The sequence below is a fragment of the Hesperophylax consimilis genome, chromosome 22 (genome assembly GCF_061612785.1).
Source record: "Hesperophylax consimilis isolate HC1 chromosome 22, BYU_Hcon_1.0, whole genome shotgun sequence".
In the NCBI taxonomy this organism is placed as follows: Eukaryota; Metazoa; Arthropoda; class Insecta; order Trichoptera; family Limnephilidae; genus Hesperophylax; species Hesperophylax consimilis.
This window is the reverse complement of record NC_142857.1, coordinates 22,010,328-22,025,777: the sequence shown is the minus strand read 5'-3', so window position 1 is coordinate 22,025,777 and position 15,450 is coordinate 22,010,328. Positions and strand designations below refer to the sequence as shown.

Sequence of the window (15,450 nt, the reverse complement as noted above, 5' to 3'; positions counted from 1 at the left end):
AAGGGTAAGAAAGGAAACAAAGGATAAAATATGGGATGTGCAAGGTGCTTTTATGAGTGGATGCATGGACCAGATCTTTTCATTGCGTATGCTCACTTAGAAGTTTCTGGCAAAAAACCAGAAACTTTTCTGTGCCTTTGTAGATCTACAAAAAGCATACGTCTGAGTCGACAGGAAAATGTTGTCCAAGTGTGGAGTAAATATGAAGCTCACACAGGCAATTGTGTCTCTGTATGAGGGAAGTGTTGCATGTGTAGCGTGAACAGTGGTTTTCGAAGACGGAAGTCGGGGACGCCCGAGAAAGACATGGCACGATCAAGTGAATCAGATACTTGAGTCGGGCCATGTCAAGAGTCCGAATAATAGAAGAGTATGCATGAATGTTAATGAGGCAAGGAGTGTGTGCCAAGACCGAGTTATTTGGCGGTCCTTTCTCTCTGCCTACCTCTACCTGCGGAGACGGCGTGACGGTATATTTAGAAGCAGGTATACAAAAATAAATCATATTTTTATGTTATATATGAGTAGAACAAATCATAGCCTTTGAAATAATCGAGCAGTCTTTATAAGCCCAGAAAAAAATTAAGAATCAGGCCAATTGCAACTGCTTTAATGTGCGAAATTGCCTACTTACAAACCCCTTTTCTGACATGGCTTTATTGTATAATATAGCCAATAACTAAATAAAATACCCTCGAATATGGCAAATTAAATTCTTTACATAATTATGCAAAAAAGTTAAATAATTTTGCCTGAACTTCACAAAATAAAATAAAACATATTTGTAGGCAATTTTTTTTTTTTTTGCATGAAACAGGCGGCTGGTGTTAAGCATGAATTTTAACCTTATCGCCATCTACGTAAGGACTGCATGATTTCACCCGATTCAAAGATTTTTTGGAAGATCCGCTAGTTACAGAAAACCTATAAAAGGGTAAAACAATGTAAAAATATTAAATTATCTATATAGATAAAACAATGTTCGTATGTGGGTGCCGTATATACTCGTAGACTAGTTGACCGATTTTGCTGAAAATTTCAAAGTTTGTTCTTATTAGTGCAAGGAATGTTTAGAGAGTGTTTTCAATGGTAGAATAAGTGGGGGACGTTTGAGGAAGAAGTGACATGGTCAAAGTAAATCAATAGCGAAGCAATACCCATACTACATCTAACACTAACGATAGTATAAAATATAGAAACAAATTTTTGTTATTATGATGTTCGTGCGTGTTGATTATTAGTTCCATTGGCTAAGGGCAGTTGGGACTCCTGGTATTCACATAAAAAATTATATCGTCTACCTACCTTATAGTGATGTTTCATTTTGGATTATTTTTCGGGTTGATGTCAAACACGTATTTGTTTGTAGTGTATTGTATATTGTGTTGGGGCCATAGAACATTATCCAAATATTGCGAGCGTTTTGGGATGGATATTATAATGTTGAATCATATTATTTTCCCTTTTATAATTAACTAGCTGAAGTACCTTTATATGACATTACGCAAAGTTTTTCAAAATCTTATGAAGTCAGTGACCTTCTGCTTATTTTGAAGGTCAAGTGTGCGAAATTTCATCAATCTCGGAATAAAACTGTAGATTTTTATAAAAATTAAATACATGCCGCCTGCCTGTTGTTCGCCACGTGGCCGCCGGCCTCAGTCACTCTCATTTATATAAAAAGATAAATAAAGAACAATTGTCTTCAGTTGACGCCCAAATATTTTTTTAATCTGTCAACTTGATTCATTGATGGTGAAGGCATTCAAAGTTATCTCTCAGTTTATTTGCCATGCCTGATATTGGTTAACTCTCCACCCTGCCAGGCGGCACATCTATTACTACATCAGTCATAATCAGAAGTGATTCATCATTGTAATCTGTGGCAGAGATTACGGATCGCCACAGGTGGCAGGGGTTCACAAACTTTTATTTATGTACTGTTATTTCAACATATTGACAGGCGCTTGAATTTACAGAAGGTCCCGAATTCAAATCCCGGTCCAGTATTAACATTTTTCTTGTCTGACGTGTCCTCATATGTTATTAAAATTAGTAAAAAAAACTTGTCCTAAAAATATATTCAATTTATTGTGTGTTATGAAAAATTCTCAATATCTGCTAATCCTTACATATATTTGATATATAGCCAACGGTGGTGGTCCGTGACTTTTCCGGGAGTGGTAAGATTGAAAAATACAACATTATTGATGTTGTTGTAACTGAAAATATTTAGTTTTTTTTTTTTTAAGTTTCAATTTGTGTATGAAGATTTGTCAGTTTGGGGGTGCTGTGTTCAGGGCCGGCCCTGAGTTAAACACGACACCCCTTGTCAAAACCGGTAGATGGGCCAGCTACTTCTCAACCTCATCTTCTCCTTTCTTTTCTCCTTCCCTTTGATAGATACTCTTAGAATCGCTCAGAATAATAACATGGCTTGAAATGGCTTTAGCCATGTTGGTAAACACATCTCAATATCCCCTTTTCCCAATCTCATTTCCTTTCCAATTCTATTCAGCCTCACAACACACCCCAATTGAAGTTGCCAGTTGCTTGGGATAGTCGGGAGCAATCGGGACTCTTGTGCGGAATTCACCAAAAAAAAAAATATCTCACAATTCCTCGAAATGAGGATGACATAATTCCCAAGGCCCCGGCAGTTGGAACGCACAATTTTTTTTCAAAATATCATTCTGCTGAAAATTGTGATTTGGTTTGCATATCTCTGCCCATATTCCTTATCAATTTTTTTTTATAGATAATAATAAATACACCAACCAGCATTGATTATACGCTCAAAATCAACAAATATATAATGTATTCAATATCCCCAATAGACTAGAACATTATCAGTGAAATTCTGAGAAGGACATTACGTGCTTAGTTTGCTATCTAAATAAATAAATAACCGATTCAGGTTAGATGGTTAAAATAACATTTTTTAAATTAATTTGAAGAGTAAAAAGTTAGTGGAACTAGCAGCTTTAAGATGGAGAAAGATGTGGAAGAGGCAGAAAGTATCCCTTTGAGGGATATTAAACATTCTGAAGCTTCAGCGAGACCATCTACAATGAGACAGCTATTTGACCAGGTAAGTTGTGTTGTTATTAAACAAAAACTTTATGACACCATAGAATGGGAAACAATGACCGTAGAAAGTTGAATTTCCCAAACGCCACTGTCAAGGCTAAAAAGATATGACATTTGTATTCCATTAGCATAATGCCACCACAATGTTTCTCACTACAAAATGATACGGCATTTGTTTTCCATTAGTATAATGCCACCACAATGTCTCTCATTACAAAGAACTTCTGTAGAATTAAACAATTTTACCAACCTGATCTTGATTTTTCCATCAACCTGTCTTCAAAAATGTGCGCTATTGGCCGGAATTTCACTGTTTAAACAGTTTATTTATCTGTAGCAAAGTATTTGTATAATGAGCTACTTTTTTTACAAATAACAGACAGATTCAATGACATTGAAGTCATTTCAGAAGAAATTTGACAAAAATTTATTTAATATTCCAGAAAGCGTGCGGGGATAGTGCATCGCAATACATTTCATATTTCTATATTATTAAAAAGAAATTTGACAAAATAACATTACATAGTAGAATAAAAACAGAAAAGAAGCGAACAATATAAAAAACAAAAATTTATCCAAATAGCCGTTTATGAATGATATTTGACCGTCTTTCATCTCCAGAGGGCCATCAGGAAGGACTCCATCCAGGCAATCGTGGCAGTGATGATGATATTTTTCGATGGGAGTAGTCTGCACCTTAATGTACAATGTAACATTGTTATATCACTATGACACAACGGGCAGGGAAGTCAAATTTTGTATTGCAGTAGTAAGCCTGTCTAACACTTCCATATTTGATTACATTTTTTATTACTAATTTTCACCGACTTCACAAAACACATGTGTCGTACCACGAACCTCTGTTTTTTGGCAAGTGTCCATCAATATGTTAAGGAACTATTGCCGAGTGTAACTATTAATAATTTATTTATTTATGGTTGATATGGAGAAGGTCTGCACAGTTCCCCGAAGATAGCACATCTTTATGTTTTACCTTATTCCCTTTGGTGTTCCAGACCCTTTAATGAAGTTCAGGTATTTGGCGATATCTCCTGGTTCCACAAATGAACTCCTCAGGCATCTGATCCTTCTTTCCATCAATTGATCTTCGTCATTGGATATGTGGCTGTCTTCTAGTTCTACAATGTGTCTTCCCAGGTATCTGAGCCTTGTTCCCAACAGAGCGGGACATTGGCACCAAAGATGAATTGGAGTCTCTTCATCCTCTTCACATTTCCTTCAGCTATTGATGTTTTCCAATCCCACAGTTGCATTTGTCTCCTGACCTGGGAAGTGTCCGGTTAATAGTCCTACTAGCTCCCTCAGTGTCCATCAATATTGAACATACAGTAGCTGACAGCTGGTTCAGTTAGGGTATTTTTTTTTAGACCGTTTCTTATAACTTTGGATTGTCTCCAGGGCTGGTTCATTGTCAAACGGTGCCTGGCGCTATTAAAAGCTGGAAGGACGTGTTAGGAAGAAGGTTATTATCAGCGCCTTGGCTCCGTGGCTCCTTGGCGATACTCTAATTGCGCCTGCACAGGACCGGTCCTGATTGTCTCAGTGCTTTTGACCGTGTCTTTGCTAGTTCCTCAATCGGACCGTCGCCCCGCACTTTACTTCCCAACTTCCACTGTTTCAGTATGATTATGACCAAACCGGTAACATCTCCATCCTGGAGTTGAGGAGCATCATCAACTCCGGGCAGCACAACTTTCCTGAGGGTGTGGTCCGGCGCATCATGCAGCTGGCGGACCGGGACAACTCGGGGCACCTGGACTTCGAGGAGTTCAGCATCATGATCCACCACCCCGAGCTGAAGAATGTTTTTGGGCGCTTTGTTCAGAGATACGTTGGGTTTGTGGTGCCACCGAGACATTATACTGGAGCAGGTGGGTAATTAAATAATAACTAGAGAAGTAATTGGTGGTGCAAATTTTTTTAGATAGTTCGCAAAGCATCCATTGAAATTTCACAAAATAGAGAAAAACCCACCCTCCTTAAACCTTAAAAACCCACCCTCGTTAAATCTTAAAAAGGAATTTGATAAGCTATTCGAAAAACACTATTTTTCATATAAAAAAAATAACATAGGGATATTTTGATTAATTAATAAAAAAAGTATGTGAAATACTCTCAAGGCATTATTATCTAGCGCTATCTACGCTGAAATTAATTGCCACAGGTGATATGCTCCATCTTTTGGTTGAACTGGAGAAACATTTGGAAACTGCAGAGCAGAATGGAAGGCGGAGTCTCTCCGTTATCTGGAAGGAGTTTTCCGCAAAAATTTTGCCTAGTAAGTCAGCTTTCTCGCGGGCCAAGTTAGCCAGCCGACCATCGGGTTTGGTCAGAGGTAAAAAAGTAGTTATGTAGAAATTTTCCTGGTTAGCGAGCGACCAGAAAGAACGGCTACCATGCAAAAATTAATATTAAAAATTAATTAATACCATTAACGGCAGTATGCCAGATTTTTGGCAATTCTTTGGTTGTGGTTTATTCAGAATTCTCTCGCGATCCTTTGCCTTCTACTATATACTAGTATAGCTCGATATTTTCTTGAAAATACCTGACTTACTACAATCAAATTATTTAAATTTTATTTCCACAGCAAGCGTATCCCGTCTATCCGCTTCAGACGGGAAATACAAGCAGGAGTACAAATGGTGGCCGCCGCCAGTGGTGATGGTCCTGGTGTCCATGCTGCAGATAACTCTGTACCTGGTGGACGATCTGTTCTTCAGTGACCTGAAGGAGAATGGAGGCGCTCCCGTGGCCACCTGGCTTGTGTACAACCCGTACAAGCGACAAGAAGCCTGGAGATTCGTTACATATATGTTTGTACATTTAAGGTAAGCAGGTGGGCTTGGGTGCGAAGATGAGTAAACTGAAGGTATGTTGCTTGTTGTGTGCTGCTAATGCAGTACTGACGTGTCTAACTTCTCAAGTGATAGCTACCCAAATTCGGGTGTGTAATTACACATATGTCCTGATGATGGATACTGTAATCAGTGGCGGCCAGTTAATTTGTGCTGCCGAGCGTCCAACAACCAAAGAAATTTCCGACATGGCTAATCACAATACGAAACTCGGTTCGGTTATAACATTCACAAAGATCTCATACGATGGGTACCTACCAAGCGTGCATAACTTGCATTGCGACTGTGCAATGCAAGTTATGTTCAACGAAGTTCATAGCAGTTCGTTTTCGATTGCGATCCAAAATTTTACTACTTTGTTTGGATAATCTGTGAACAGTCGAAAGTGTGGGTACATATGATTCTTTCCCAATATTAGCACGATCGCGGACAGCGATCTTGCTTTTACCACCACATCGGAAAGAACAGTTTTTTCAGTAGCATATTAAACGAGAACATAGTTGCGTGATATTTTTGTTGATGTTGTGCCCTCAATTTAACATCTACAGACTCTTTTTCAGGCAATGTTCCGCTCACAGCTCTCTTCGATACAAGTTACAAAATGTTATTATGAGATGAGAGATTAATTGTTATTGTCAAGCATTGTCTCGTGATGCTATTTCTGGGAAGAAGTCCCCAGATGTGCGGGTTTTGAATTTCACAGGGAGAATAGAGTTTTTTGGAAAAAGGTACGAAATCTATCGAATTTTGAGCAATGGTATAATCATACATTTTGTTCAGTGGCCATATATCAACAAGATATAAAAAAGATAAAGATTAAAAAAAAATTAAAGATGGTCATAAAGGTTATCGCCAAACAAAAGGAGGGGAGAATATAACATAGTACATGTACATGTATATGTACACGTGTTCTGGTGAACTCCCACATATCTTGACCACTAGCCGCCACTGACTGTAATGCTGTCCGAAACGCTGGCTAAAGAAGGAGGTAGCTCAACACGGCATAATACCCCAAAAATAAATAACTATATGTATAACTTTTGGCCGTGAAAATGAAATTTTACTTATTACTTTTACTTTTGGCCGTGAATCAAATATTTCAGTTGGGTCATATCAAGAGTCAGAATAACAGTATGCATGAATGAGAAAGAAGCAGGGAGTGTGTGCTAAGACAGAGTGTGTCATGTGAGGTTAGGTTAGGTTAGGTTAGCTTTGTTGTTTGTTCTTTATCTTCACTTTTCTTAAATGTTATATTTTGTTATTGAACTGATGCCAAGCACATGAATCGTTGAGCTTCTCACTCGTTCCGTTAACCTTTCCCTTACTGTGCTAAAAAAATACATGCGTTACGGTGCTGTATAGTCAATACACATCTCAAAATAAGCAATTTAATATCGGAAAAATATGAATATTCATAGCTAATCGATTATGTTTATTATATTTTATATCAAAAGTGATAATAATTGTAATTTAATTGCTGAAAACATAAAAAAACCATCGGCAGATGCTAAAGAAACGTGCGAAGGGTCCACATCTAACGACGGTTCTTGGCCAACTGGCTAGCGGCGCGGCTGGCGGCTAGCACAAACACAGCTGTGCGGTCGTAGGTATCGATGGTCTAAATCAAAAACTACAACTGCAGAAGTGTGGATGTCTCATGTTCCCGCATAGAGAATTAAAGCGGGACATCAATAGCGTGTCATTTCCTCACACACTCATCGCGTATTTAGTATCACACGGTTGATTGTATTGGTGTATTTGTTCCCGATTTTTAATAAAAAACTCTGATTTTTAATTGAATTTGAAAACTATATAATATGTTATTTTTTAATTCAGTGCATAAATGTATAACGGAGGAATACCTAAAATCTGAATGAAGAATTTATTATATTTATAGAGTTATTAAAGTTATTAGAAGCAATGTGTAGTAAATACACACCACAGATGAGGAAAGGTTAACAATAATCATTTATTGTTTCTATCTATCTGTTTCAGGTTGGGCCACTTGCTCATGAACCTGCTGGTGCAGATCTTGATTGGGATCCCCTTGCAGATGGTGCACCATTGGTGGCGCGTGCTGCTGGTGTACGGCGCCGGGGTGCTGGCGGGTTCTCTGGCCACCTCCGTGTTCAACTCCACGGATGCGCTGGTGGGCGCCTCGGGGGGCGTCTTCGCTCTATACGTGGCAAACATTTCTAGTATCGTACTGGTAAGGGTGTTCTTCTTCTTTCGTATGATAGTGGATCAGAGGGGAACATCTAGGTTTTTTTATGTGAAGCCACAAAAGAATCCCAACCGTCTGGAGCCAGTGAGATTATGGCATCAATTGGGGTATGTTGTGAGGCTGAAGGTGGGGAAGTATCTGGCTATTGAGATCTGCTCACCAAACACGGCCAAAGTCATTTCAAGCAACTTTTCAATTCTGAATCGTGGTCGAAAAGGGCGAAACTGAAAGTATCTTCCACTCTGGAACGTGCTGCAAATATACTAAATGTTATTTTGAGTGAGTAATTTGTGAAATAACACAAATTCATCAAATAAAATTTACTTGCGCACGCCGGGATTTGAACCCGCGACCTCCAGCTTGCTAGTCGAGAGTTACCCCTCGACCATTGAGACTATCCACATTTCAAATTCACACAATTCAGAACCCTTTCACTGATTAGATAATGGCTAAACCAGATGTCACCAATTTACACAAAACTTTTCGACTCTTATCTTTTGAAATTTGAAAAAGACTGATCAAATTCACCCTAAGTAAGGGAGATTTCACCTTACTTTGGACTCACCAGATGCACCCACTAACATTTCTATCGGCTTATCTCTTCAGTGTATGTAATGGCAGGACCATAACTGGCTCTCGTACCTAGTTTCCAGCTATTTTTTGAATCTGAATGATGGTCATTCAGCAGGGCGACACTGAGAGTATCGTCCACTATATATTATTACAGTAGAGTCTTGATAATCCCAACTAATGAAAACAAAACCTGATCGGACTGGAAAAGCGTTCAGATTAGGCTATAATCTTCCGTCAGATCAACTGGGGAACTGCCGTGGAATATCATTTCTTTGTATGGGATCTGTAACCTTGACAGCCGCGTGATCACGGCGCTCTGTAAATTGATCTGACTAAATTGATATACTCCCATCATTTTCAAATATAGCCTGGCTAGCAGATCACGGCGCCTCATCGTCATCACGCCCACACTTATGACACATCATCTGTCAGGTGCGACAGGTCTGTTTGCGATTGTATGTCGAGCGATATGGAGTTGTATAAAACGCTTTGATGCGTATAGCATAATCTGTCACCCCCTTTAAGCCTGTGACAGATCTCGCTATATTTTCATGGCTTGGCCTATTTCAGCATATCGCTCGCCATATATTTGAATTGGTAGTGTATGGTGAGAGATATGTTGAAATAGACCGTGATGGGTATAGCGTAATGTGATACTCCATCTTTCAAACTATCCAATATGACTCACTTTTGCACTATGGTTAAAGTTTTCGTTTTGACATACGAATTATGTTTATAAAATTTCCTATAACACCATGTGACTGCAGCACATGTGTAACAAGAGGCGCAAGAGCTCTTACGTAACTACAGAAAACACAGCGTTAGCGGTCTCAGTGAGAGGAGAGAGGGGTCATTTGGCATTTGGATTACAGCCACGTTCGGATACGTAATTAGTTCGTGGCTGTAATTTTCTAGGTATGGATTATCGAGGCTCTACTGTATTTGAATAATTATGTAATAATAATAACTAAAATGCTAAAATCAGTAATTTAAAATACATGTAGGATAACGAAAGATTTTTAAAATATTTATGTTGAGGGATCAGTAGGATTTATAGGCCCTGTTAGGAGTTCTACCGAGCCGAGCCCTCTGATATGAAAATATCTGGAGTCGGTGAATTATTTTCCCATTTGATCTCTGGTGATTTGACATGTTGTTCTTGTATTGTTTTGTATTTATTTTGCTTATAGAATGCACTTGCATAATGTTGATTGGCTAGATGATCATTTGTGAAAAAGTGTAAGTTGTTTTTTTCTTATGAATGTTAACAGTGTTATTATTTTTAACAGAACTGGTCTGAAATGAAGCACCCCTTAGTAAGTTTGATGGTGTTCCTACTGTATTTTGCGGGGGACATTGGAGCCAACGTGATGAACAGGTATCCAATAGAGAAACCGGGCAACGTAGGATACACCGCCCACCTCGCTGGCGTGCTTGCAGGTCAGTTCAACTGTCCTTATTTTCACAACATTCGCACAACATACTGAGCCACTCCCAACTAGCAAAAGGGCGAAATAAAGTTTACGGGTCTTCCAATCAAAGTTCAAATAATTATTAACTTACTTGCTAGTTCGGAGAAGCTGTACCAATGATCAACCATTTTTCTCTTTCGATTTAAGATTATTACGGTCAATAATGTTATTTTTTTTACTTTTGTCCAAGATTTGAGACCTTCTAAGGTCTCCAAAAACCATATTTCCTCTGCAACAGATGGAGTCTACAATCTCAGCTACTCAGAATTCAACAAGGTCGAAGTACATTTACAGTAGATCAAACATTAAGGGTCGGCCCTGTGTAGGCGCGATTGGAGTAGTACGCTCCTGGCGTCGACTTGCAAAGGCGCCAAGGAGCCAAGGCGCTGATAGTACTTCAATCGCTTCGGATTTGAACTTTGATGCTGGGAAGGTCCTAAACTCACACAATATCAAGCTTGCCTTATCACAGATGTGAATTATTATTTAACCCATCGGCATACCTGCCGCCAAGATTGGGAGGCTGAACTTCTTTCGCATCGGCATATTACCCGCTCCATTGGGGCAATTAAAACTTTTCCCACATACTTGGTAGTTCACAATAAAATTTATAATCTACATAAAACCACAAAAACACTCACTTGGGGTAATATGGGGTGCAATACTGCACAGTAAGAATCCTTTTTAAGTGCGCACAGACTGGCTAAAAGGGCAACAAAGTAGCACATTTTCACTTTGTTGTATCTACCTTTGGAGGGTTTTCCGAAAGTAATAAATATAACAGTTTTTTATCTTTCAGGTTTACTTGTGGGAATTGGAGTTCTACGAAATCTGGAAGTGAAGTCGTGGGAGAAAATCCTGTGGTGGGTGGCTGTGACACTCTTCCTCCTCCTGGTCTCAGCAGCCATCTGCATCAACATCTTCTGGCCGAGCCACTTCGTTGACACTAGATATGTCTCATGATCCTTCCAATATTGTGAGCACAGACCATGGAAACAAAGGGAGATATGACTGTCACTGAGCTTCGACCAAACTGCACAGACACCCTTTGTCTGTCCATCCACTCTCGTCCAGACCATCTCAGTGATAATTTCTTCTTTCTACCGAATTTCGCAGTATTATTTGCAATTTCTAATATTTTTTACCTAGATGTACATAATTTTAAGAAACAAAAAAAATTAAATAGAATCTCACTGATCTGGCACTATGTTTATAAAAATTGATTTAACCGGATTAAATATTAAATTAACACAAAATAGTGTAAGTATGTACATACTTAGATAATAAATGCATATTGTCTATCCAACATACATTTTTTTAAAGTCAGATTCATAAGTGCGTAGTAGCTAAATTTGTTTTTCTATTGTTAACCAAATCTCAATACGTCAAAATTCTGCCTGCATATTTTTGCACTCGCAAAACTCGAAAAGTAGTCAAGGGATATCGCTAAAAATTTCAACGTTTGTTCTTATTAGTGCCAGGAGTGTTTAGAGAATGGTTGTAATGGTAGAAAAAGTCGGGGACGCCCGAGGAATACTTAACGCAGTATCTCTGCACCGGAATGAGATAAGGAGTTGAATGAAAGTCATTGTAATGTAGTTTTTGGTAGTGAATGGTGGAAGAAGTCGGAGACGCCCGAGAAAGACATTAGCAGTAGTCATTTATAACAAAAGATGTTTTCCCAAGCAAACCTTGTTTAAAAAGTCTAATGCCGATTCAGATAATGCCAGATCTCTAATGTGTCAGATTAGTGAAAAATTAATTTATTTTTATTTTTATTTTTATATTTTGAATAAATACACATTTTGAAATGATAATTCTGTAGTTTTTATTTGAAATAAACCTAAATGCATATTGGTGAAACTGTTTAACAAAAAAATTTACACATATTATACAGGGTGTCCGGTGGTAAAGTGCAGTAACTTCGGGAGGTGATTCTACGTGATCGTAGGAGTAAAAAAGATAAATAACTTTTTCTGAAATTCCAACTTTTAGATGTACTTTTAAGCTAATAACGAAAAATTTCTCCGACGTGCCTAGACGGCATTATTTTTTTCGTCGTTGCCAAATCTACATCCCGCGCCCCTTCCTGCACCCCCCGCTATTGTAATTCAGTAAGCAAACGTCTGTGCTTTGAATGTCACATAATTTGACGCGCGGAGTAAACAACTTTGAAAATTTAATTTATCTAGTGTTAAAAGTCTCATTTAAATAAAAACTTGTTAATTTAGTGTCTTTATCTAGTGTATAAGTCTAACTAAAAAGTACATCTTTATTCGGTGCGTGTTTTCCTTAAACATCGAGTTTTATCGAGTTTACGCCAAAGAAGTAAATAACGTCGAAGATCTCCGGTTACGTATTCACGAAGCCGCAGATGAAATACGCCACAATGTACGAATTATAAATAATATTACTGTACGTTTACATACTTGCCTACAAGCAGAAGGTGGACATTTTGAAAATATTTTAAATTAGTAAAAAGCGATGAAATTAGTTAAGTGTTCAATGAGTTATTAATATTTTTTATAATAAAAAGTGATTTTAGTGCAGTTCTCTTTTTGAATTTGGTAAAATATCAAAACATACGGCGAACTCTGTGTTGTTATTGTTTACAATTCACATGCGGTTTCCATGGATACGCGCCACTCACAATATGCAACGTTGCCACGTTCACACTTGCGAATTTATCGGGTAAGTTTGCACCTACACTATGGCTTTTTAGCAGGTATGTCTTTTTGTATGAAAAAGAAAAAATTGGAATTTCGGAAAAAGTTATTTATCTTTTTTACTCCTACAATCATGTAGAATCCCCCCACGAAGTTACTGCACTTTACCCCCGGACACCCTGTATAGGGTGTTTCAGCATGTACCTGACAGACTTTATCCAGCGAATACCGGGCTTATTTGGAGTGAAAAATAATTTTAAAAGAAAAAAAATAATTTTTCATCACACAACGCCACTACCTGCAACCTCGCAAATCACTTGATACGCACTCCTATTGGTATCATGTTGTAAGTTCTGTGACAAAAGCTACAGCTTGACACACTTAACTTTGCAGCAGGTGACATTGATAGTATAGATTTATGTAAACACAAAAAATCCACTGATTTAACCTAAATCCTTTCCATGACATTACCCATCGGGGTAATCTGTTAGGTTAGGTTAGGAACAGCTCATATGGTCGTCTTATAGAAATCAATGCATCTCCCTTACTGTCATGGTGAGAAATATGATCTAAACGGTGTAAGAAAGAGAAAATACCACGCTTTATATTCAAATCCAGAAGTTAACCACAGAAGATATGAGGTATCTTCTGTGGTTAAGATATGCAAAACTCGCTTTGGAAATATTTGCTGATTCTGATGAATTCACAAAAAGTGCTTAAAGTAAATCATTAATATTTTTTGCTAAATATCAAAAAAACAATGTATAATTATGTTGATTTTTAGCATAAAAGGTATTTTCTTGTCAAAGGGTCCGAACGCATTTTGAAACAATTCGATTTTTTTACAAATTATTTTTATATGAAACAATAATGTTTGAAATACATTTGTGTAATAAAATGTGTCTGTTTTTATTTATTTTTTACTATCAGTAATTTTAGTTACAAAAACGTAAAATGAGCATTTCAAAATTTTTGAATTAAAAAATTTAATATTTAAAAAACCATATGTGTATTTCTAACAATAAAATTTGAAAGCTTATTTCAACATCTTTCAAAAACAGTTTTTAGTTTTCAGATACAATAAAAAATATTAATAGCGGAAATACACAAAACACCTTCTGACGGCATATGCCTTAGGCCTGAGGATCAACAAAAAAGTTTGTTACTTCGTTATTTCCTCTTTTGGCCGACTGCAAAGATAAGTGCCAGGCCGTACATTGAAATACTATCGATAATTTGATATATGTAGTTACTTCATAGATTCTATTATATTTATGAAAATACAATATAAAATTTGTACTTCTACGGTTACTTATTGTATGCTACTGTATATTTATTGTGAGGGAGGTTTTAGCATAATATTAAAATAAAATTATTAAATCAAATACAAATTAAATCTTGATACAAAGAATTTTTTTTTTCTTCAAATGGATTTTGTTTTTGTATACTGACAAATTAGTATTTAATGTTGTTCTTATTCTATAAAAGTAATATTAAATAATCAGGAATGTTATATAAATAATTCTTTAAAAGATTAAACTAAAATAATTATTGATCACAATACACTTAAACATTATTAAAATACATATTAAGTGCATTAATTATACTGATTACATTAAGATCATTTGATAATAAGTCAATTTATTTTGCTTCATTCGCGTTTATACATTTAGTAAAGTAAAATAAGCTAATTGATTTTGTTTCACTCCCGCTATCTTCTTCGTAATTTTTTTTTTAAAAAGAAAGACAAACATTCCCGGGTTACGAATAACCTGATAATATTTGAAAATCTCCTACTACCACCACACTAAGCGGAAAATGTTGCTTGTGTTATGATGGAGGACTTAGCCAGCCGAGGAATTGAACACACTACGCCTAAGTGGGACCCAAACGCAATGTCAACTCGGCCACTGACCGGTCATCTATTCTAACTTCTTCTTCCGTCATCAATCAGCTTAACTTCTCTTTCATTCTCATAAACTAAGCTTTCCTTTTTTACTTTCTTCATTATATGTACTTTCTATTGCTTTGAAAACTTTTTTAATACAGTAAACCCACATAAGAAGCTTCATGCTTAAGAAATTGAGTTTTTCGGTCCCATGAAAACTGCTATGAAAAAATGTTTTACATATTTTTTAATTTGTATACAGTAAAACCCTTTGTACACAAAGTTACTGACACGCTAGTTGACTGCGATGCAACCACAAGTCGCCTACTGATATACTACTCTTTAATCTGGTTTCCGTACACAGCGCTACCCGAATTATATTGAACTTGATCATTTTTTCACGTGCAACCGTGGAGTTACTACAATGTCAAGTGACTGAAGCAATAAAGACAATATTGTTCTTTTTTATCTTTATTGTAAGCATAACCACCGGTCCTTATTTGGCCATATTTTGGCCAATTTGCAAACGCCCGCAATCTCACGCTGGCCAAAATGTGGGCAATTTGAAGAGATAATTTAAAACATTTATTGGAATTATTTCATAAGCTCCAGCTTGTTGGAATTTTCGATTGATCACAAAGCTTACTTAGTAGTTTCA

The 15,450-nt window shown here is 37.0% G+C and overlaps 1 protein-coding gene across 1 annotated transcript; it reads left to right on the top strand.

The window, feature by feature from the left end:
• Positions 1-2,866: 2,866 nt before the first annotated feature.
• LOC149413241 (rhomboid-related protein 2-like) lies at positions 2,867-11,977 on the top strand. Its single transcript, XM_089645235.1, has 6 exons — positions 2,867-3,091; positions 4,733-4,982; positions 5,702-5,942; positions 7,965-8,178; positions 10,056-10,206; positions 11,038-11,977. Exons 1-6 carry the CDS (start codon positions 2,990-2,992, stop codon positions 11,199-11,201), a joined length of 1,122 nt encoding a protein of 373 aa, XP_089501361.1. The 5' UTR covers positions 2,867-2,989; the 3' UTR covers positions 11,202-11,977.
• Positions 11,978-15,450: the final 3,473 nt, after the last annotated feature.

Bases quoted from the DNA above. Each gene is read 5' to 3' on its own strand.
- LOC149413241 (XM_089645235.1), top strand. From the start codon at position 2,990: ATGGAGAAAGATGTGGAAGAGGCAGAAAGTATCCCTTTGAGGGATATT. The intron at 4,983-5,701 runs GTGGGTAATTAA...TTATTTCCACAG, and splicing joins GAGACATTATACTGGAGCAG to CAAGCGTATCCCGTCTATCC. The intron at 8,179-10,055 runs GTAAGGGTGTTC...TATTTTTAACAG, and splicing joins ACATTTCTAGTATCGTACTG to AACTGGTCTGAAATGAAGCA.